This window comes from Eulemur rufifrons, chromosome 24 (assembly GCF_041146395.1).
Source record: "Eulemur rufifrons isolate Redbay chromosome 24, OSU_ERuf_1, whole genome shotgun sequence".
Taxonomy (NCBI): Eukaryota; Metazoa; Chordata; class Mammalia; order Primates; family Lemuridae; genus Eulemur; species Eulemur rufifrons.
This window is the reverse complement of record NC_091006.1, coordinates 15,401,603-15,424,463: the sequence shown is the minus strand read 5'-3', so window position 1 is coordinate 15,424,463 and position 22,861 is coordinate 15,401,603. Positions and strand designations below refer to the sequence as shown.

General features: G+C 43.9%; 1 protein-coding gene and 1 non-coding gene across 2 annotated transcripts in view; both read right to left on the bottom strand.

The window, feature by feature from the left end:
• The window catches only part of LOC138374230 (NACHT, LRR and PYD domains-containing protein 7-like), a 672,516-nt gene that overhangs the window by 468,642 nt on the left and 181,013 nt on the right, over window positions 1-22,861 (bottom strand). The window contains 1 exon segment of the mRNA XM_069456942.1: window positions 15,834-15,851. Coding sequence (XP_069313043.1) covers window positions 15,834-15,851 — 18 coding nt within the window.
• LOC138375159 (U6 spliceosomal RNA) lies at window positions 18,477-18,583 on the bottom strand. Its single transcript, XR_011231421.1, has one exon. It is a non-coding gene; the product is annotated as a U6 spliceosomal RNA (small nuclear RNA).

The window sequence follows — 22,861 nt, the reverse complement described above, 5'->3', positions numbered from 1 at the left end:
TTTGTATGTGGAATATAATAATTTTTTTTTCCACAGGCTGGAATATAAGAATTAATAAGAAAGATAAAAGACAGAACAAAATCACACCTACACAGCTCTCTCAGATATTAAATGATAAGATGCTAAGACAAATGACATTCAGGATCAGAAAAGAAGCCAGAAAAGGTAAAAGATATTTATTTACATCCAAATCTTCACGCTAATTCTAACAAAGGTAGGGCATTAAAATTTGAAAATTATCTTTGAGACTTATCTTCCTTCCAGTAAAGGCAGCACTTGCACTTAAATATCATCGGGCCTCCGTTTTCTTAGCAGTACGATGAGCTAACAATCCGCGATTTGTAAGATTGTTTGGACATTTAAAAAAAATTTTAAATTGTGGTAAAATACACATAGCAAAATTTACCATTTTACTCATTTTTACAGCGTGTGCAGTTCAGTGGTGTCACGTACATACACGTTGTTGTAGAACAATCACCACTACCCACCTCCAGAACTCTTTTCATGTTGCAAAACTGAAACTCTGCACCTATTAAACAATAATTCCCATTCCCCCTCCCCCATCGCCTGGCAACAACCTTTCTATCTCTGAATTTGATTATTCTAGGCACCTCACATACGTGGAATAACACAACATTCGTCTTTTTATGAGTGGCTTATTTTACTTAGCATAAAGTCCTCAAGGTCCATCCATTTTGTAGCATGCGTCAGAATTTCTTTCCTTTTTACGGCTGAATAATATTCCACCGTACCTACACACATTTTGTTCATCCATCCATTCACTGACAGACACCTGGATTACTTCCACCTTTTGGCTATTGTGAGTAATGTTGCTATGAACGTGGGTGGATAAATATCTCTTTGAGTCCCTGCTTTCATTTATTTTGGGTACACAGCAAGAAGTGGGATTGCTGGATCACATAGCAACACTATTTTACATTTGTTTTGGAGCTTCTATACTGTTTTCTAGAGGGGCTGCACCATGTCACGTTTCTACCAATAGGGTACAGGGCTCTATTTTCGCCACATCCTTCGCCATCCCAGTGGGTGTGGGATGGGATCTCTTTGTGGTTTTGATTATTTGCAACGTTGCCTTGAGGATCGACGGATATACTGCATGTGAGAGCTCAACTTACTCTGTGGCACAGAGTTAGTGATCGGTAAATAGTGGTGGTGACATTCGAGTTGAGCTGTTACCACGGCCAGGGTTAACAGATTTAGCAGATAAAAATACAAGGTGCTCTGTTAAATTTGAATTTCAGATTTTTTTAAAAAAGAATATGTCACAAATGCTGCCTGACATATACTTGTACTAGAAAAGTTACTTGTTATTGGTCTGAAATTCAGATTTGACTGGATGTCCTGTATTTGATCTGTCACTTCTAACCACAGGATGTCTCATGGACTCCTCCTCAATGGGAAAACCGTGCCCACCCTACAGATGGGGAATAGTTACTATTTATCAAAAGCCTGCTCTGTAGCAAGCATTTTGCATACTTTTTTTTTTTTTTTTTTTTTTTTTTTTTTGTGAGACAGAGTCTCACTCTGTTGCCCAGGCTAGAGTGAGTGCCGTGGCGTCAGCCTAGCTCACAGCAACCTCAAACTCCTGGGCTCAAGCGATCCTCCTGCCTCAGCCTCCCGAGTAGCTGGGACTACAGGCATGCGCCACCATGCCCGGCTAATTTTTTCTATATATATTTTTAGCTGTCCATATAATTTCTTTCTATTTTTAGTAGAGATGGGGTCTCGCTCTTGCTCAGGCTGGTCTCGAACTCCTGAGCTCAAACGATCCGCCCACCTCGGCCTCCCAGAGTGCTAGGATTACAGGCGTGAGCCACCGCGCCCGGCTTGCATACATTTTATTCAATAAGAATCGCCACCAAGCTCTGACACTGTATTGCTGTCTCCATTTTCCAGGTGAGAAAACTGAGGGAGGAAGGGGCAGTGAGGCCCAGGCTGCACTGGGGGTGGGGACCCGGCTCCGGAGTACTTTTCTCTCCACTGTCAAAGGCCATTTACTGGGCACTTGCCGTGTGTCGGGCAGTTGTAAACACCCGCCATGGATTAACTCGCATCGCTTTCACATCAACCCTGTGAATCAGCTACCGTTGTATTATTATTGCCATTCTATGACTGAGAAGACAGAGACACAGAGAAGGCGACCCATTTGGCCAAGATCACACAGCTAATGGAGAGCGGAGCTGGGGTTTGGGAGTAGAATGTGCGACTCCACAGCCAAACTGGGTAACTTCCCCACTCCACAAACTGGTCGGAAGACTGTTGTAAATACAATTCATAGCAGACGAAAGCGGGAACCAAACGCAGCGGAGTGTTACCCGCTGGGGCGACTGCGGAATGAGCACAGGGTCTCCTTTTGGAGGGATGCAAACGTCTTGGAGCTAGATAGGTGGTACTCGCACGGCATTTGAGTGTATTAAATACCACTGAATGGTACCCTTTAAAATAATTAATAGTTAATTTATTATTTATTAATTTTTATTTTTTGAAAATCTTTTTAGTTCAGCGTATTACAGGGGTACAAATGTTTAGGTTGCATATATTGCCTTTGCCCCATAAAATTAGCTATTCTATTCTATTCTATTCTAACAACAGAATAGTTACTTTTATGTGATGTGACGTTTACTACAATAAAACAAAAAACAAAACAAAGCAGAAATAAAAACAACAGCAAGAACAACAACAACAAAAAACCCCAATAACCCAGCGTTACTACACATGAGATTTGGCACCCAGAGAACCTAGATTGAAATTCTAGGTTCTAATGGTCCAGCAATTCCACTCGTAGGTATTGGCCCAAGAAAAGTGAAAACATATGTTTACACAAAGACTTTTGCAAGAATGTTTACAGCAGCTTTGTTCACAAGAGCCCTGGCCTCAAGGCAGCCCAGGTGTCTGTCAGCCAGAGAAGGGATACTGCGTGGAGCCCTCACACAAGGGGACCTGCTCGGCTGTGAGAAGGAGTGAACTGTGGATACATGCAACAGCATGGATACCTCGGGGAAACGTTAAACCGAGTGCAGGAAGCCAGAAAGGAGAGTTTATTCTTCTGAGAATTTATGAATCTGTTTGCATGAAGTTCCAGAACAGTCAAAATTAATCTATAGTGGAAAACAATCAGAAGAGTGGTTGCTTCTAAGAGAGTAAAGGCAGGACTTTTTTGTTTGTTTGTTTGTTTGTTTTGAGACAGGGTCTTGTTCTGTCACCCTGGCTAGAGTGCAAGAGTCCTCATCATAGCTCACTGCAATCTCAGACTCCCAGGCTCAAGTGATCCTTCTGCCTCGGCCTCCCGAGTAGCTGGGACTACAGGCATGCGCCACAACATCCGGATAATTTTTCGATTTTTTGTAGAGATGGGGTATCGCTCTTAGGCTGGTCTTGAACTCCTAGCCTCAAACAATCCTCATGCCTCGGCCTCCCAAAGTGCTAGGATTACAGGCATGAGCCACTGCCCCAGGCTAAAGGCAGGATTTACTGGGAAAGTGCCTGGGGGAACTTTCTGTGACAATGGCCATGGTCTATATCTTGATAGGGGTTTGAGTATATAATTTTCAAAACATAGTTAATGGCATATTTAACATTTGTGCATTTCATTATATGCAAATTTTAACCCAAAAGAAAAGAACCCCTAACAAACCTGCTGAAGTATTAAAGGTGAAGTATATTCACCCTGTAACTTACTTTGAAATGCACCACAAACGCCCCAAATGGATCAATGGAGAGGTAGAGGAATGTAAAGATAACAGGGTAAAACAAACTAGTAAAACGTTAATGGTAGAATCTAGGCAGAGCGTATATGGGTATTCACTGTAAAATTCTTTCAACTCTTCTGTAGGTTTGACAATTTTTCATAATAAAATGTTGGAGAAAAACTCAGCCTATAACAACCTTCTCACCCACAGGGTTTGTCAGTCTCTTTTAGTTACAAAAAAAGACTTCGGGTACCTGGTAAAAAGTGTGTGGGAAGAAAGGTTTTATTTTAGGAATCACCTTGGTTGGTATGCAGGTGGCAGAGCACGCTCGTCTTTTTTGGCTCTCTGCGTATGAACCCTTTCTCCTGTTTGGAAAGGAGTTCCTGTCAGTCTGAATCTCAGTAGAAAGTCTGGTTCTGCCTCTCTCTATGGAAAAAAAGGTACCCTGTGTCCCACCCTTTGAGGTAGAGCGTGGGCATAGGTCCTGGGCTCCCCCAGAGTCCCACGTGGGACTTGTGCTCTCAGGAGGTTAAGGCAAAGATGCCCAGAGCAATGCTCCCATCCAGTGGCCGGCAGTGCCTTCCTAACCAGCTGCCCCAGTGGGCTGATTCTGGGTCGCTGTCCTTTGGTTTTTCTCCTTTTTTCCTGCTCATTCTCAGAGCTTGATTCTCTAGCCCTTTCTTAGATTCCATGAGCTATCCAATATCCTTTTTTCTTGAGACAGAGTCTCACTCTGTTGCCCGGGCTAGAGTGCCGTGGCGTCCTCCTAGCTCACAGCAACCTCAAACTCCTGGGCTCAAGCGATCCTCCTGCCTCAGCCTCCCGAGTAGCTGGGACTACAGGCATGCATCACCATGCCTGGCTAATTTTTTCTATATATTTTTAGTTGTCCAGATAATTTCTTTCTATTTTTAGTAGAGACGGGGTCTCGCTCTTGCTCAGGCTGGTCTCGAACTTCTGAGCTCAAACGATCCACCCACCTTGGCTTCCCAAGTGCTAGGATTACAGGCGTGAGCTACTGTGCCCGGCCGCCCAATATCCTTTTTCTATGCTTTAAGTATTTATTTATTTCTGTATTTACAGTTTTAATTGGTATGAATACATTGCAACTGTACCTATTTATGGGGAACAGTTGGATGTTCCGATATATGTACACGTTGTATAACAATCAAATTCAGGTAGTTAGCATTCCATCATCCCATACATGTATTATTTCTTTGTGATGAGAACATTCAAAAACCTCTTTTCTAGCTATTTTGTAATATACAAGACCTTGCTACCCAAAATCTTTGCAATGAATTCCTTTGCAAACAAAATGAGTCATTTCCTGTTGCTTGACAACCAAAACCCTGAACTGATACACTGCTAATACTGCTAAAGTCACTACTAGTTTTACTAACTAACCGTACTTAAGGGCTCTCTCTCTCTGTTAGATGTTTTCATACATTGGTCAATTTGCTCTTTATGACAAAACTACCAGTTAGGTACTGATATTAAGCCCATTTTACAGATGAGGAAACTGAGTCACAGAAAGGAAAATTTCTTGACCCAGTTGACATAGCTAGAAGGGGACAGAGGTGGGATGTTAACATAGGAAGTTTGAAATTGGGAGGCTGATAACAGGGAGCTCTGAGAATGGTTCCTTCTCTGTCTGCCTAGCGAGGTTCATTGTGACTCATGCATCTTTCCCACTTGGTTGACATCTCGGGTCAGATCATTCTGTGTTGTGGGGGCTGCCCCGTGTATTGTTGGTCCTTTAGGAGCATCCCTGACCTCTACCCACTAGACAGCAGTAACAACCCCTGCTCAGAAGTTATGACAACCAAAACTATCTCTAGACATAGTCAAATGCCCCCTAGGAGGCAAGATTGTCCCTGGTTGAAAACAACTTCATCGGAGTGGTCTTTCTCGACACATAATTAAACACGTTACTCCATTGCTGAGACCCCCTCACCTCACCTGGCTCCTTGCTACTCCAGGTGTGCTCCACGGACCAGTGGCATCACCTGGGAGCCTGTTATTAATAGAAAGGCAGAAAGGTAGACCCCACCCATACCTGCTGACTCAGAAGTATCCCAAGAATGGAAAAACAAGCACCATATGTACTCACCATCAAATTAGTACTAATTGATCAGCACTTATGTGCACAAATGATAGTAACATTCATTGGGTGTCGGGCAGGTGGGAGGGAGGAGGGGATGGGTATATTCACACCTAATGGGTGCAGTGCACACGGTCTGGGGGATGGGCACAGAAAGTTTGTAGTTCTGACTCGGGCGGGGCAAAGGCAATGTAACCTAAAGATTTGTACTCCTGTAATATTATGAAATTAAAAAAATTTGTACTTTAACAAGATTCCCAGGTAACTTGTATGCACATTGAAGTTTTAAAAACATTGTCCTAGAGACCCTTAGGAAAGCACCTTGAGAGGTCCAGGGACCGATCCCATCATGCTTGTCATGACTTTTTCCTTCTAGAAAAAAGCATGAGATGAGTAAATTGTGACCATTTTCTTATAGCAAATGACCGCACGGCTTTATCTGACTCTTCCCAGATGATAGATTATACCCTCGGCAACAAGGAATCATAACATATAATTCTGGCAAAATTCCTGTAGAAATCCTTTCTCGGCTGAGATGTTATGTTTATGTGAAGTTTTGGCATAACGAACGCAGAGGAAAGAGTGGGAACTGCTCAGTGGTCGGTCTTGCATGAGGAAATGAAGATAATGCTTTTGGCCCTGAGGATGGCAATAAAACGAGTTGGACACCTTCACCTTGAAGCAGTTGCCCTGCTGTCCCCATAGAACTTGGTTGTGGGATATAAAGAAACCTCTGTCTCTGCGCCCTAAAAATAAGTAAGCCATGCCTGGGCACGTGGGTCCTAGGCTGGTAGAGCTTAAAGTAATCCTATTTTTGCTGAAAGCCTGAAACACGTAACATGTAACACATAATTGCTCATAAGGCTTGCCTTGTGTGGTGTGGTGGGCAGCCTCCAAGATGGCCCCCAACAATGCCACCCTCTCGTATTCACAGCCTCCTGTAATCCCGTCCTTTTGAGGATGATTTTGTGACTTCCGCCTTGCCAGGAGACCCTCTCTATTGTCTTCTTGGCTTGCATGGTTTGATGACACAAGCTGCCCCATTGGAGGAACCCTCGTGGCAAGGAGCTGACAGTGGCCTCTGGCCAGCAGTCAGCAAGAAACTGAATCCTGCCAACAACCACATGAATCAGTCAGGCCTTCAGATGGCCACAAACCTGCTGGCATCTTGAGTGTAGCCCGTGAGAGACCCTGGAGCAGAAGACCCAGCTGAGCTGTGTCTAGATCCCTGACCCACAGGAACTGTGAGATAATAAATGTGTGCTGTTTTCAGCTGCTAAATTTGGAGTAATTTGTTACACAGCAATAGCTAACTGATACATATGGAAATAAAGAGAAAAGAAAATCTCAGGTCTCTCATTTGATATCTTGATCAAGAAAGTTTGATCACTTTACCAAACATGTATTTATATGTACATTTTTCATCCATAGGAGAGAATCTATAAAACATACATAAATAATGAAACATTAACAAAATGGCCATGCTTCGCCCACCACCCAAATTAAGAGCTGCAACCTTATCCTGATCACTTCATCTATCTGACCCTCTGCTTCCCTCCTCTGCAGAGAACTGTGGCTGTCATTCCTTTATTTGTTTTAAATGACCCCTCTAAACAATATATTGGTTTGAACTGGATAAAAGTGGCAACAAACACCATGAGTCTTTCATGACTTGTTTCACTTCACTCAAAAATAACACATTTTAATAATATTTCTAAAGTTCATCCATGTGATACATAGTTTGTGGAATCATTTTCATTGCCATATTTTGAGACTTTTCATTATATGAATAACCACAGTTTTTGTATTATTGTAACTGTTGATGGACATATGTTTTTTTTCTTTTATTTTAGTTTCTTCTCTGTTTCCATATTATGTAACAGACATTTAATAGATGTTTCTTGGTGCATATGTGCAAGGACCTTTTTTTAGAATATACATACAGGAATGGAATTATTGGGTCATAGGGACTGTTGACTTTAAATTTTATGTAACAGCATCAAAGTGTTTCCAAAGGTAGTCATACCAATTATTTTTTTTCCAGCTCTACTGAAATATAATTGACAAATAGAAATTATATATATTTAAGGTATAAAACGTGGTGCTTTCATACATGTAGACATTGTGAAATGATTACCATGATGAAGCTAATTAATATATTCATTACCTTGCATAGTTACCGTTTTTGTGTATGTATGGTGAGAACCCTTAAAATCTACTCTCTTAGCAATTTTCAAGCAAACAATACATTGTTTAACCATGTTGTACAGTAAATCTCTTGAACTTATTCCTCCTGTCTGAAGTTTTGTACCCTCTGAACAACATCTCCCCATCGCCCCGTCCCAGCCCCTGGTAAGCAGCACCATTATACTCTCTGTGAGTTTGACTTTTTTACATCCCATATATAAGTGAGATCACGCAGTATTTGTCTTTCTGTGTCTGGCTCACTTCACTTAGTATAATGTCATCTGGTTTCATCCATGTTGTACCTGACAAGATTCCTTTCTTTTTTAAGGCTAGCATTCCTCTGTGCAAATATACCACATTTTCTTTATCCATGCACCCACTGACGGGCACTTAGGTTGATCCGTATCTTGGCTATTGAGAATAATGCTACAATAAACATGAGAGTACAGCTCTCTCTTTGAAATACCAATTTCATTTCCTTTGGATATATACCCAGAAGTGGGATGATTGAAACACAGGGTAGTTCCGTTTAATTTTTAAGCCAATTATTTATGCTCCTACTAACAATATGTAAGAACTATTGTAGACTTTTGTTTCACCAATACTTTGTAGTATTGGACCTTTTAATTTTGCAAGGCAAGTGACTTGTGGGCGTGAATGCTATCTCATTGTGGTCTCAGTTATGGTTTCCCTGCGTATTATTGAGATCAGACACCTTTTCATATGTTGATGTGTCATTCATACTTTCTTTTCTCTGATTGCCTTCATATCTTTGGCACACTTGTTGTGTATTTTCCTTGAAATTACCTTGTTATTGGTTTGTAAAAATTTAAAGTAAAGCCTCAACCTAAAGAATGGAATTATTTCCGATTTTTGTAAAGGTTCCCAAACACTCTCTCTCTCTTTTTTTTTTTTTTATGTTCTCAGAATATTCTTTTTTTTTTTAATTTAATTTTACAGAATCAAAGAGTCTAACAGTATATCTTGTTAGATACAGTATGTCCTCATAATGTATACATTATTTCTTGTACAATGATATGAAATAATATGGGAAATATTCATGATAAATTATTAAGTGAACAGTGAACACTCTCTCTTTTTTGCCTAAAACGGTGGTTCCCAAAGTGCAGTCCCCAAACAGTGGCAAAGGTGGCACTTGGGAACTCATTAGAAACGCAAATTCACAGGCCCTGCCTTAGACCCCCTGAATCAGAACCTCTGGGGCGGCCCTCCAGGTGACTCTGATGTGCAGTAAAGGTTTAGAACCACTAACTTGAAGGATAGAATTAACATAATTCAGCCTGGCAGTTGTGGTAGGCTGAATAACACCCCCACACCCAAAGATGTTCGCGTCCTGATCCCTGAGACTTGTGAATGCATTGCCTCGCATGGCAAAAGCAACTTTGTGATGTGATTAAGCTAAGGAGCTTGAGACGGGGAGGTTACCCCAAATTATCTGGGTGGGCCCCGCGTAGTCCTAAGGGTCCCACAAGAGGGAGGCAGGAGGGTCAGCTTCAGAGGAGGCAGAAAGGCGGAAGCCGAGGAAACTTAAAATGCGTATTACTAAGTGACAGAAGCCAATATGAAGAGGCTACAAACCATCTGATTCCAACTCTATGACATTCTGGAAAAGGCAAAACTATGGAGACAGTAAGAAGATCAGTGGTTGCCAGGAGTGAGGGGGAAGGAGGGAGGAGCAGGTGGAGCACGGAGGGTTTTCAGGGCGTGGCTGTGCTCTGCGTGATGCTGTAACGGTGGACGAGTGTCATCGTACATTTGCCCAAACGCACAGAATGTACAGCACTAAAGTGAACCCTCGTGTGAACTCTGGACTCTGGGTGACAACAAGGTGTCCGTGCAGGGTCATTGATTGTAACAAGTGTAGCACTCGCCGCTGGTGCAGGCTGGTGATGCCTGGGGAGGTTGTGCCTCTGTGGGGTCAAGGAGCACACGGAAAATCTCTGTACCTTCCTCGATTTTGCCACGAACCTAAAACTGCTCTAAAAAATAAAGTCTATTTTTTTTCTAAAGAATTTTTCAACCTGGGCACTTTCAGCATTTGGGGCTGGATGATCCTCTGTCGTGGGGCTGTCCTTTCTGGTGTGATCGGCAGCATGTCTGGCCCCGCCCACTACGATGCCAGGTGCACCTCCCTCTCCTCAGAGTTGTGACAATCAAAAATGGTCCAGACATTGCCTAATGTCTCTATTTGGGACCCTTCTACTATTACTGCTGATTCCAGGGCTACGTGATAATTACCCATCGGATTCCAGGGACTCTCCTATAATTACCCAGCTGGTTCCGGGAGCTCCCGGCACAATTATCCAGCTGGTTCCTGAGACTGTATGCACCATGGCTCCCTAGCTGATTCCAGTGACTCTGCATAATGATAGGCCAGTTCCTAGGGCCTGGCATAATTATCTGGCCTTTTATAGCAATCCAATCATAATTATTCAGGCAATTTGTTTATTTTGTTTATTAAGTAGAGTGCTATTGAGGCCTTCAATGTTTCAGCCCCTCTTCTGAGTACCAAGGACGTAGATAAAACTTTGATCGTATCTTATCCTTAGAGAGCTTACAGGGTATTGAGAAGAAAGGAGAGAAATTAAGACATTGTGTCACCCAGTGAAATGACAGAGCTGGCACAGAACTTGGCAGGAGCACAGAGGAAGAGCACCAGGACCACCATGTACAGCTGTGTAGGTTGTGCACTGTACAATCCTGGGGTCACCATACCACAAACTGTGAGTGTGAGGATCCTTGTCAGTCTTCCAGGGCAGGCTTCCAGGGGGCATTCAGATGCAGATCCAGAGCAGGTTGGAGGAACCTTGACGACTAGAAGGAAGGGGGCAGGAATTGCTGAGGATGTTCCAAGGTTAATGGGATGATGCATCCACAGCTGTGAGAAGTAGTTCTGCTTTCTCGTTCAGGAAAAGAGTCCCTGAGTTCAATTCGGGGTCATTCATGTTACTTCCCATCTCATTCAGGGTAAACGCAGTGACCTGCAGGGCCCCCACATGGCCCCTACCCCCTCCCTCTCTGAATTCACTTCCCGCCACTTCCCTCGCCCCACCCCTCTGTCCACACCAGCCACACTGTTCTCCCTTCCGACTTCTGCACCCTCTAGATTCCCTGGACGGCTGCTCCACTTCCTCATTTATCCGAGTCGCTTTTCACATGCACTTATTACATCCATAGTTTGCTGTCTGTCTCCCTCTGCAATAAAATAAGCTTCTCGAGGGCAGAGCTGCTTGTCTGTTCTGTATTTTGACGGATGTCGAGCTTCAGACAGCGTCTGGCACAAAGTAGATGATCAACAAAAATGCTCACTGAAAAACAAATGAAGGCGTCCAACAGAAAAAAAAAAATTCAATGTAAAAGGGAATTTCTCCACTGTGGCCACAAGAGGGAGCCCAAGAAACATGTTGAATCCTTGCAGCCCCACAGTGGAGGTCTCTGGTCCTGGAGCAGGGAGGGACAGGGCGGAGGTCTTGGCCACGCGCTTTCTCTTCTGTGAGCTTCTGCGTCTCCTTCTGTAGCATGGAGAAGAAAATGCCTGAAATGGGTTGCTGTGAGAAGCAAAGGAAACAACACATGCACTTGAACGCCCTTTAAAAAGATTATTGTATATGTCCAAATTAATCAAATTGCGTACATTAAATGAAAAGGTTTTAAAAATATGTATCAGTTGTACCTCAATAAAGCTGTTAAAAAAAGAAATAGAAAATAAAAATTGCACTGAACGACAGCAACAAAGCCATTAGGTTAGCACAAGAAACCTGAAGATGTTGATTCCAATATATCAACAAAGTAAAAAATATTAATATTAGCTGGGCAAGGTGACTCACAATTGTGGTCACAGCCACTCAAGAGGCTGAGGCAGGAGGATCGCTGGAGCCTGGGAGTTTGAGGCCAGCCTGGACAACATAGCAAGACCCTGCTACGAGCAGTGCTTGGGGAAAGTGAGAGTGTCATAGCTATTGTCTATTATTACAGTTCTTCCACTTCGATCCATCATCTTTCCATCTGTAGAATGGACTTAGGAGTGCTAAGTCTGTCCAGTCTTGAAAGGGTCTTTCTTTCTAGAAGCCTCTAGCATACCAGGCTATGCTGGGCTCTCAGAGGAATCCAAAGTGTCCTGGAAAATCTACTTGTCCTGGAAAGTCTCAGCTTATGGATTTGATGAGAAATCTGATTTTTTTTTTTTTTTTTGACAGCTGAGTCCTTTAGCGCATGGAAACATATGAGACCGAACATGAAGGCAGAAGCAGAGAGAGAGAAATTTGGAAGGATGATGTTGCGGCAGAAAAATGCAGACACATGGCTTGGATGCTGAGTAAAGAAGGAAGACGGTGTAGTGTTCGCCAAGGGTCTGGGCGTCTGGAGAAACTGTGGTCATCCAAGTGCAGCTGTCTAGTGGGCAGCAAGGATTTTCTCCAGCAAAGGGTGGGAGGGGGAAGCTACCTTGTGTTGTTTAGCTGCCAAGTGTGGGATCCTGTGCTGGTAGCTGACATGAATTTTGCTGCATGACTTTACCTCCCCAAAAGTCAGCTTCCTTATCTATAAAATGGAGGGAAAAATAGTACAATTTTGTGGAATTTTTGTGGCGTTTAAACGAGGTGCATACACAGAAAGCACATTGCATGCTGTGCGGCGTAGACCAGTACGCGCAGGTGCAGACGCGCATAGACACAGACAGAGGCGCACACCCGCAGGGAGAGGTAGATGTGCATCTTCCCTTCCCTCTGGGAACTGGAGCCCCCGTCCTGCCCTATGACCCCTGAGGACCTAGTGCCCTCCCCGACCCCACAGAGGGAGGAGAGAAGACTGCCCTTCCGGATACTGAGGTGCACTCATGGCTGGGCATATCAATCGACCCCCAAGTCACTTGATCTTTAGGGCTGGGACAACGTGGGAAATGACAAGCAAGACTGAGGTGTGCTCAGACCCGGCCAGCAGAGCTCTCACTTGGGTGGGAAGCTGGGGCACTGGGGAATGTCTGGGAATATAATAGGGGCTGAGAGAAGTCTTAAGGAAAGAGCCTTTTACTTTCAGACTATTTCAGTGAAGATGGAGGCAAGGCAGGTGCTGAGGTTCAAGGTGTGCACCTGTGGGAATCTCATGGGCCTCCACACCTGTACAAGTTCTCTGGAGACACCTGTAATTTTTTAAAACCCACTGTATTGAGGAATGATTGACATGCAAAAAGCTGTACATATTTAAGGTATACAACTCGATGGGTACGGAGGTAACTACACACCCCCAAAACCATCACCACAGTCTATGACATAAACCTACCCATCACCTCCCAGAGTTTCTCCTGCCTCTTTACTTATTGTTATTATTTGATGATATGGAAATTATCAAACGTCAATTTGTATTGATAAGACCACTTAACATAAGATCTATCCTCTCAGCAAATTTGTAAGTGCACAACACGGTACTGTAAACTATGGCCGCTATTCTGACCTCTAGGATTTATTCATCTTGCCTATGAATAAATAAACTGAAACTTGGGGAGGAGGAGTAGGGAGGTAAAGTCAAAGGACAGAGATTTGGGTACCTTATCCATTCCCACCTAAGCCTGTACTCCGAGATCTTTACAGGTGGAAATTTTATCTTACTTTGATTTTTTTCAAACAAAAATAATTTTATTTTTCCCAGTTGTAAAACAAACACATGCTCAATATAAAAATCCAAATTAAGAAAAAAAAAACTCATCCAGAATTACGTAAGAATTATTTGAAACTCCCATTACCTAACGTTAATTGCTGCAGATATTTAGGTTAATATTTTCCCAGAAATCTCTCTTTCCTTAAACATGTGTGTGAATGTGCATCTATAATGTCACTTACACGTGGTCTCCGTGTACATGCTGTTTGTTCCTGGTTTGTTCACTCAACAGTACCCTCAACATCTTCCATGTCAATAAAACAGCATCATTTTTGATGACCACACAGTATTCCATTGCAGGGAAGTAGCATTAATTACTTAGCCATTGAGTGTCCACTAAGTGATAAACGTTCTTGCTACCGCTTTTCTACTCTTCATTCAGCAGGTATTAACTGATCACCTATTACGTGCCACTGTGGCTCTAAGTACCAGTGATGCAGGGATGACCAAGACAGACGAGGTTTCTGGCTGATACGGTCTTGACGTTTGGACCCTACAAAACTCATGTTGAAATCTGATCCCCAGTGTTGAATGTGGGGCCTGGTGGGAGGTGTTTGAGTCATGAGGGTGGAGCCTCATGAATGGCTTGGTGCCCTCCCTGGGATAATGAGGGGGTTCTCACTTCATTAGTTCCCAGGAGAGCTGGTTGATTAAAGGATCCTGGCACCCCTTCCTCTCTCTCCCTCTTGCTCCTTCTCTCACCATGAGACACTCCGGCTCCCCCTTCACCCTCTGCCTTGATTGGAAGCTCCCTGAAGCCCTCACCAGAAGCAGATGCCGGCACGATGCTTCCTGTACCGTCTGCAGAACGATGAGCCACATACACCTCTTTTCTTTACAAATTACCCAATCTTAGGGTATAGCAATGCAAAATGGACTAACACACTGGCCAAATGAAGTCTTCGTTCTAATGCAAGTAAATAAGTGGATAATTGGAAAAAAGGATGAATGTTAGGGGTGAATAAAGACAGACCTTCTTAGAGAAGGGCTGGGGGTCGGGGGAGTGGACAGTCTCAGTACAGAGGTCTGGGAGGTGGGCCCCCCTTGCTGGAGTGACATTGAACAGAGACCTGGAGGCTGTCAGGCAAAGCAGGAGGTGAGGGAGTCCAGGCAGAGACGCAGCGAGTGCAAAGGCCCTGAGGCAGGGAGGGACCAGCATCTTCAAGGAACAGCAGGAATGCCCAGGAGGGCTGAGGGCATTGAGTGACAGGCACACGGACCAAAGTGGACCTGCAGAGGTAAGTCAGTCCTTGTAGGTCTCGGGGTTTGGGTTTTGTGCTAAGTGCACTGTGAAGTCACCGGAGTGATTTCAACAGTAACAAGACATGATCTGATTTATACACTTAGGAGATCACTCTGGCTGTGCTGCAGAGAAAGAACTGCCGAGTTGCCAAGCGAGCTCAGAGAGACCACTCTGGGGATGCTTCTAGCCTAGGAAAAGAGGCTGGTACCTCGGACAGTGGCGCTGGCAAGCCCTGCCGGGCAAGGATGCATTCTGAAGGCAGAAAAAGGCGAAAGGGTGGAGGAAGAGGAAAAATCAAGGTGAGCTCTAGGGCTGCAGCTTGAACAGCTGGGCAGATAAGGAAGAAAAAGCAGGAGAGGAACAATTTTCTTTATTTATTATTTTTATTTATATATTTATTTTGAAACAATTTTCATTTGCTTCTTCTTAGTCCTTCCAGTGTTTCTCTGGGGGAACATAAGTAACTATGAATGTGTACCGTATAATAATAGCCACTGTATCAGCAATCAGTCTTACAGCTTGTACTAACTGTCAGGCTCATTCTGATTACATTTAATGTGCTAAGTCTTTGAATAATCACACAACAGCTCTATGAGTTAAGGGCCTCTTCCTTCCTTCCTTCCTTCCTTTCTTTCTTTCTTTCTTGATTCTTTCTTTCTTTCTTTCGTTTACAGAAGAAGGAGGAACAGAGAGGTTAACAAACTTAGCCTAAAGTCACAGAGCTCATAACTGGCACAGCCAGGATTTGAATCTAGAAATCTGACCTCTGGAATTGTGTTCAATAACCATGCTCTTATAGCTTTCCTTATAGTTCCTATATTCCGTGTATATCTATTCATTCATCATTTATTAAAACATTTGTATTGAATAACTACTGTGTGCCAGGCACTGTCCTAGGTGCAGAAAAGCTATAGGAAACATCGCAGAGCAAAAAAATCTATGGCTTCCTAGGGAAACATTCTAGTAGGGAGACAGATACTAAGAAATACTTGTAAGTGAAATATAGGCAAGATCGGTGATACACGCCAGAGAGAGAAAGAAAGGTGGTGTAAAATCTGGAGGGAGGCTGGGTGCGGGGGCTCACACCTGTAATCCCAACACTCTGTGAGGCCAAGGTGGGAGGATCCCTTGAGGCCAGGAGTTTGAGACCAGCCTGAGTAAGAGCGAGACCCCGTCTCAACAAAAAATAGGAAACTTAGCCAGGGGTGGTGATGTGCATCTGTAGTCCCAGCTACTCGGGAGGCTGAGGCAGGAGGACCGCTTGGGCCCAGGAGTTGGAGGTTGCAGTGAGCTATGATGCTGGTGCTGCACTCTAGCTGGGGGGACAGACCAAGACTCTGTGTCAAAGAAAAGGAAGAAGAAAAGAAGAAGGAGAAGGAAAAGGAGAAGGAGAAGGAGGAAAAGGAGAAGAAGAAAGAAGAAGAAGGATCCGGCGGGAATGTAGCAACTTTAGCAACTTCAGATAGGATGGTCCAGGAAGGTTTAAATGAGAAGGGGATATTGGAGTCAAGACTGAAGGAGGGGAAGGGGTCAGCCATGTGCATCTCTGAGGGAAGAGTATTCCAGGCAGAGAGAACAGCAAGTGCAAAGGTCCTGAGGTGGCTGCATGCTTGGTGTATTCTAGGAGCAGCAAGGATGTCAGTGTGGCTGGATCAGAGTCAGCAAGGGGAGAGTGGGAGGAGACGTAACCAGAGTGTTAAACCAAGGTGGGGGAGTAGGGCAGAAGTGGTCTCGTAAATATGACTGAGATGGAAAGTCCTTGAATGTTTTTGAGCATGGAAGTGACACAAAGTGGCCAATGTTTTTATTGTATTGTATTTCCATTTTATTGCCAAATTGTATTTTATTATCAGCATGCCTTATTCCTTGGAATTGGATGTGTACTTTGGGGGGAGATTCTGATTTTCATGAAAGCATGTGGTATGCATATGACCAAGAAACCAGCACTCCCGAGGAAGCTGCCTATAGCTCTACCTCTGGGACATCACCTGCGTGAGTCCCTGGGCATTGTCCTTATACTTCTGCTCTGGGGGCTGGCAATTGGGAACTGGTGGCATGTGTCTCAGACCTCCCCTTGCAAAGGAGACACACTAGGATGTCACCTGACGACCTCCTTCTTGCCGTTGAGATGTCCTTCCTGCTCAGCCCAGGCGTTGACTTGGTTGTGTTCTAGTCACTTGTTCTTACTACTGGTACAGAGACCATTTCTTATTATGAAGAGCTCTCCTCAGAGGAGGGCTCTTTCCAAAGCCACAGTCTTGTTTGCTCCAATAATTTCGCAGAAAAGAACAGACGATTTTTAGGAGTCAGCTCTTGGCTAGCTTTTCCTGTTACCTGAATATCTTGCCAGTCATTTCCTGCTTAGTCTTTTATAGAATCCACCTTCTTCTTCTTCTTTTTATTATAAAATTTTTACAGGGGTACAAACGTTTGGGTTACATCTATTGCATTTGTACCACCCAAATCAGAGCTACAAGCATGCCTCTCCAAGACCAGGCTTACTACGCCCATTAGGTGTGAATTTACCCAATCCCTTGTCCGCCCTCCCACCTGCCCGATCCCCAGTGAATGTTACTTCCATGTGTGCACATAGTGTTGATCAGTTAGTACCAATTTGATGGTGAGCACATGTGGTGCTTGCTTTTTCCATTTTTGTGATACTTCACTTAGTAGATGGGCTCCAGCTCCATCCAGGATAATACAAGAGGTGCTAGGTCACCATTGTTTTTTATGGCTGAGTAGAACTCCATGGTGTACATATACCACATTTTATTAATCCACTCATGTATTGATGGGCACTTGGGTTGTTTCCACATCTTTGCAACTGTAAATTGTGATGCATTAAACGTTCTAGTGCAGATGTCTTTATCATAGAATGTCTTTTTTTCCTTCAGGTAGATGCCCAGTAGCGGGATTGCTGGATCAAATGATAGTTCTACTTTTAGTTCTTTGAGGTATCCTGGCTTTTATCAAAAAGTCCCAAAACAACAAATGTTGTCGTGGATGTGGAGAGATAGGAACTCTCATACACTGCTGGTGGAACTGCAAACTCGTACAGCCTCTATGGAAAGTAACACGGGGATACCTTCTTTTGACAGCATTCTGCTCTCCAGGGAGTGGTTTCCTAGAACCACAGCCATAGAGCTGGCTGGTGGTTTTCCCTCATCGGGATCCGCCCCAAACTCCCTAACAAACGTGGCTGGCATCCCTCGGCCTCAGCAGCCACCGCTGTGTCTACCTGGCTCTGATCCTGGGGAAAATTGTCATGTTCTTAACAGGACAACCCTGCTTTTATGTTGAGAACAGATTGAGGGAGGGGAAAGGTTAGAAGCAGGACAGGAGGCAGGAGGCTCTCACGATGACCCAGGTATCAGCGGACAGTGGTTCAGACCAGCGCAGTCTTCATGGAGCTCGCAAGTGATGTGATTCTGGAGATATTTTGAAGGGAAAACCCATACAATTTGCTGACAGTTGTGGGCCATGAGAAAAAGGGAGGAGTCAAGGATAGTACTATTTTTTTTTTTTTTTTAGTCTGAAACACTAGAAGATTGGAATTCTTTTCCTTTCTTTCTTTCTTCTTTTTTTATTTCTTGTCATCCTTACTCAGGGGCTATACTAATCTTCTCTGTATTGATCCATTTTTAGTATATGTGCTGCCAAAGAGAGCACAGATTGGAATTCTTATTAGCTGAGATGGGAAAGACCGTGGGAGGAGCAGATTTGGGGGGGAATATAAGAAACTCGGGTATAAATGTGTTCAGTTTTAGTTGCTTATTGACTATCAGTCTATGGCCTGGTGTCTTTGATTAGTTTTAGGAAATGTTGGTCACGGACTCTTCCAATATTGCTTCTGCCCCATTCGCTTTCTCTCTTTCCTGTCCTTACGGCGTTTCAGTGACACATATGTTAGAACTTTCCACCATGCCCCATATACGTCTCACGCCCCGTTCTGAATTTGCACTTTGTGCTTTTGTCTGGATATTGTTTTCCAACTCATGTTTCAGTTACTGTTTCTCTCTCCAGCTGAGTCCAAGTTGCTGTAACCTCTTCTGTTGAGTTCATAGTTTCACTAGCTCCGTTTTTCAATTCTAGAATTCCCATTTGTCCATTTTTATATTTGCTAATTCTTTGCTGAAATTCTCCATCCTGCTCTCACTCAGCTTTTTCTGTTCCTCATCTGCTGTTTTTACTTTCAGAGTCAGCAAACTGATCACATAAAACCAACCCCAAATGATAAATTCCCTTCTCTTGGCTTCCTTCCTCTTTTGCATTTTAGAACCATGTATTCTCTCTGCCTTGGAAGTGCTCCAAGGTCTACAGACAGATGTTCTTTATTTTTTGGTCATTTTTTTTTTTTTTTTATAGTGGGAAGTTGAGTCTAAACAACCTAGTCAAATATTTCTGGGAACCAAACTTTCATGAGCATTTCTTTTGAGCCTACCTCTCAGTCGTAAATCCATGCATTTATTTAAATCCCCACCATTATCATTCCTGTCCAAGTAACTCATCTCTTTCTCAGAAGGCAAGAACTTCCTAACTGGTCTATCCATACTCGGGTTTTTGTCTTCTTTAATAAAGATAATGATGTAGCAGTAATAGGTAAGGACATAGAGTCTGCCCAGGTTGAAATCCGGCTCCACGTCTTACTTGATGCATAACACTAATCATATTCATTTGTCCTTGGAGCCTCAGTGTTCTCACCTGTAAAATGGGTCTGACGATGGAACCACCTTCACAAAGTTGTGAGAATTAAGTAAAATATCCCTACGGGAGACTCAGAGTAGTATCTGGCATACAGTAAGTGCTCATAAAATGTTAGCTGCTATTTTTATTGCCTCCTGCAATCTGGCTCCAGGAAGTGGTCATGCAGATATGTTTGAGACACAAATGTGATTATGCCACACTTATGCTTAAAACTGTTCCCATTCTCTTAAAGATACAATATCATGTCTTTATATGGCCCTTTAGATAGTCCTATTCAATCAATGTGTGTTTTCTTGCTCATTATTTTTCCATTTGGAATTGACTCAGCTTAGAACAGGCAAAATTATTTCCTGACTTGGGGCTTCCACAGAAGCTGTCTCCTCCACCCACGTTACTCTCCCAGCCCCCTACTCTGTGTTTATCCTTCCGTGGTGTTTAACTCTGCGATGGCTCGTCAGTCCTCACGCTCCTGCTTAAACTCAACAGCATCCGTGTGGCCTTCCTTGAGGTCTGCTCCCAGGGTCACATCCGCTTTTCACACAGGCTCATGGGATTTACTTCTCTTTAGAGCATTTGCTACATCAGGGGCCATGGCTTGCACCAAAACTTCATGGCTTCTTGTATGTGGCACAGGATTGTCACTGGAGACAGCTGCCTCGCCAGGGACTATATTCCCAGTCCTTCTTCCGCCCGGCTGGGGACTGATGCTCACCATTGGAACGTCAGCAGCAATGGTATTGGCCCCTTCAGAATTTTTAAGAAAAGAAATGAAAGAAATGGGTGCCCCATTTTCATTCTCCCTTTCTGCTTCCTCCTGCTGGGAACAGAGTACTCAATACTCCAAGGTTCCAGGGGGCATTGGAGTCGTGGTTGGAAGGATGCTGGGTGCCCGAGACAACCCACGGAGGAACTCCAGCTGCCACCTGGGACGCCCACACGGAAGTGTAACATGAGTGGGAAATAAACATTCCTTGGTGACAAACTACTGGTATTTTGAGGCTGATTTGTTTTTAAAAATCTAGTGTTAATACAGTTTACATAATTTTTTGAATAGTCTGATGTGTGTCTTCCTCATTAGACTAAGAGCTCCATCGACTTGTGTATCTCAAATATCTGGCACAGGACTGAGCTCCTCAAGGCACCCTAATATTATGTGTTGGGTGACAACAAAAGGAAATTGACCAAGTCACTTTTATTAAGGCTCATTGGGGTGATGACTTGTTTAAGGTTCCATATTCTGTGTGAGTCACGTTCTGCATGAGGCATCATAGTATCACAGGTGTCCAACCTCCAAGCCGGTGCTCAGAATCACTCTCCACACCCCACAGCTGCCAGTCTGGATCTGGTGTTTGCGCCAGAGATGGCATTCAGGCAGGGCACGGGTATGGACGGTAATGTCTCAAGAGGACAGTTCTCTCCCCTAGCCCAGCCAAGGGAAGGAGTAAATAAGCCTTATGGATGACCTTTCTGTGAAATACTTGGTAAGTAAGCCACAGGGTGGTTGGGGCTGAGCCTCTGCCCTCCCAGTCTGCAGAGCTGTCTGTCTGCGTGGACAGTTTCTGTCCTTCCTATCCAGAGAAAGGGGGAAATTAATGGGCCCCGTGGACCCCTTCCTTGTTCAAAGTCCAGAAGTAAGGCAACCACCCTTGCACACAGGGGGTTGTGGTTTGTGGTTTTTGGCACGACTTTCAAGTTAGCTAAGACTTCTGGAGTTAGGTAAGTTTCTGGAGGGAACATGGGATGTCTCCCTTTGATGTTACTTAGAACTTCAATTTGACAAATTTCTTCTACGTATGGAGGAGTGAATCACCCCAAATGGAACATCTGTGGGGAACGTTATCACAGTGTGCTCCTTTGCTACACATGGTCGTGTGCGCCGCTTCTCCAGATTACTTTTCACCTGAGACAGAGACATCTGGCTGCTCACAAGAAAAACAATGTGCGTTTCCCCTTTCACAGCACAGCAGAGTCTCGGGGAGGCGCTACCCATCCGGGAGTTTTGTTTGCAAGTCTCCTTTGCATCTATATGTGACCATAATAGCTATTTATAACCAAAAAATTTGAGCAGAAACGATGTGTGTCACTTCTAGGCCAGCGATTTTGCAAGCGGTTGTATATTCTCTGCTTCCCTTTCTCCGTTGGTTGGAAGTAGCGGACATAGTTGCCAGAGAGGACAGAGTGAGCCGCAAGATAGAAGAAGTGGTGTTCCCGAATCATCCTAGAGGGGAAACACCAATTCTGCCCAGAGAACCCTCATTGGTCATTTGCATGAGTGAGAAATAAACCCCCTTTGTGTTAGCCACTGGAATTTTAAGGTTTGCTTATTACAGGGGCTAATGTTATACCCTAACTCTCATTTCACAATAATCATTAAATAATTTGTTATTGGCTGTGTGATTCTGTCTTTAGGCTGGGCGCTATGTTGAGGGCAGGGGCTGTATCTGTTTTGTTCACTCCTGAATCCGAAACACCAAGCGCGTAACAGGTAACTGATAAATACGAGTTGATTGGCTTCTGAAGAAAGGGAATCCGCATATTTATATTTATGAAAGTTTACAGGAAAAGTGACTTGTCCAATGTTGCTGAGGCCGTGGGACAGGGAATCAGAGGAGGAACATTCTGTCCGGCTTCCCACCAGTGTTCCGCACCGCTGTCGGCATCTTAGTGGCCGGGTGACCACTGCACACCTATTGGAGCTGCCAAACTCCAGGATACTGACAACTCCACATGCTGGCGAGGATGTGGAGCAACAGGAACTCTCATTCATTGCTGGCGGGATTGCAAAATGGTTCAGTTACTTTTCTACACAGTGTGGCTGTTTCTTATAAAACTAAACATAGTCTTACCACACAGTGCAGCGGTTATACTCCATGGAATTTACCCAAAGGCTTTGAAGCTTATGTCCACATAAAAACTTGTACACAGATGTTTATAGAGGCTTTATTCAGAACCGCCAAAACTTGAAAACAACAAAGATGTCCTTCAGTAAGTGAAGGGATAAACTGTGGCACATCCAGACATTGGGATATTTATCAGTGCTAAAAAGAAATGAGCTATCAAGTGATGAAAAGACATGGAAGAACCTTCAATGCATATTACTAGGTGAAAGAAGCCAGCCTTTCTGCTTCCAACTATGTGGCATTCTGGGAAAATCAAACTATGAAGACAGGAAAATGATCAGTGGTTGCCAGGAGTTAGGAGGAAGGAGGGATGAACAGGTGGAGCACAGAGGGTTTTTGGGCA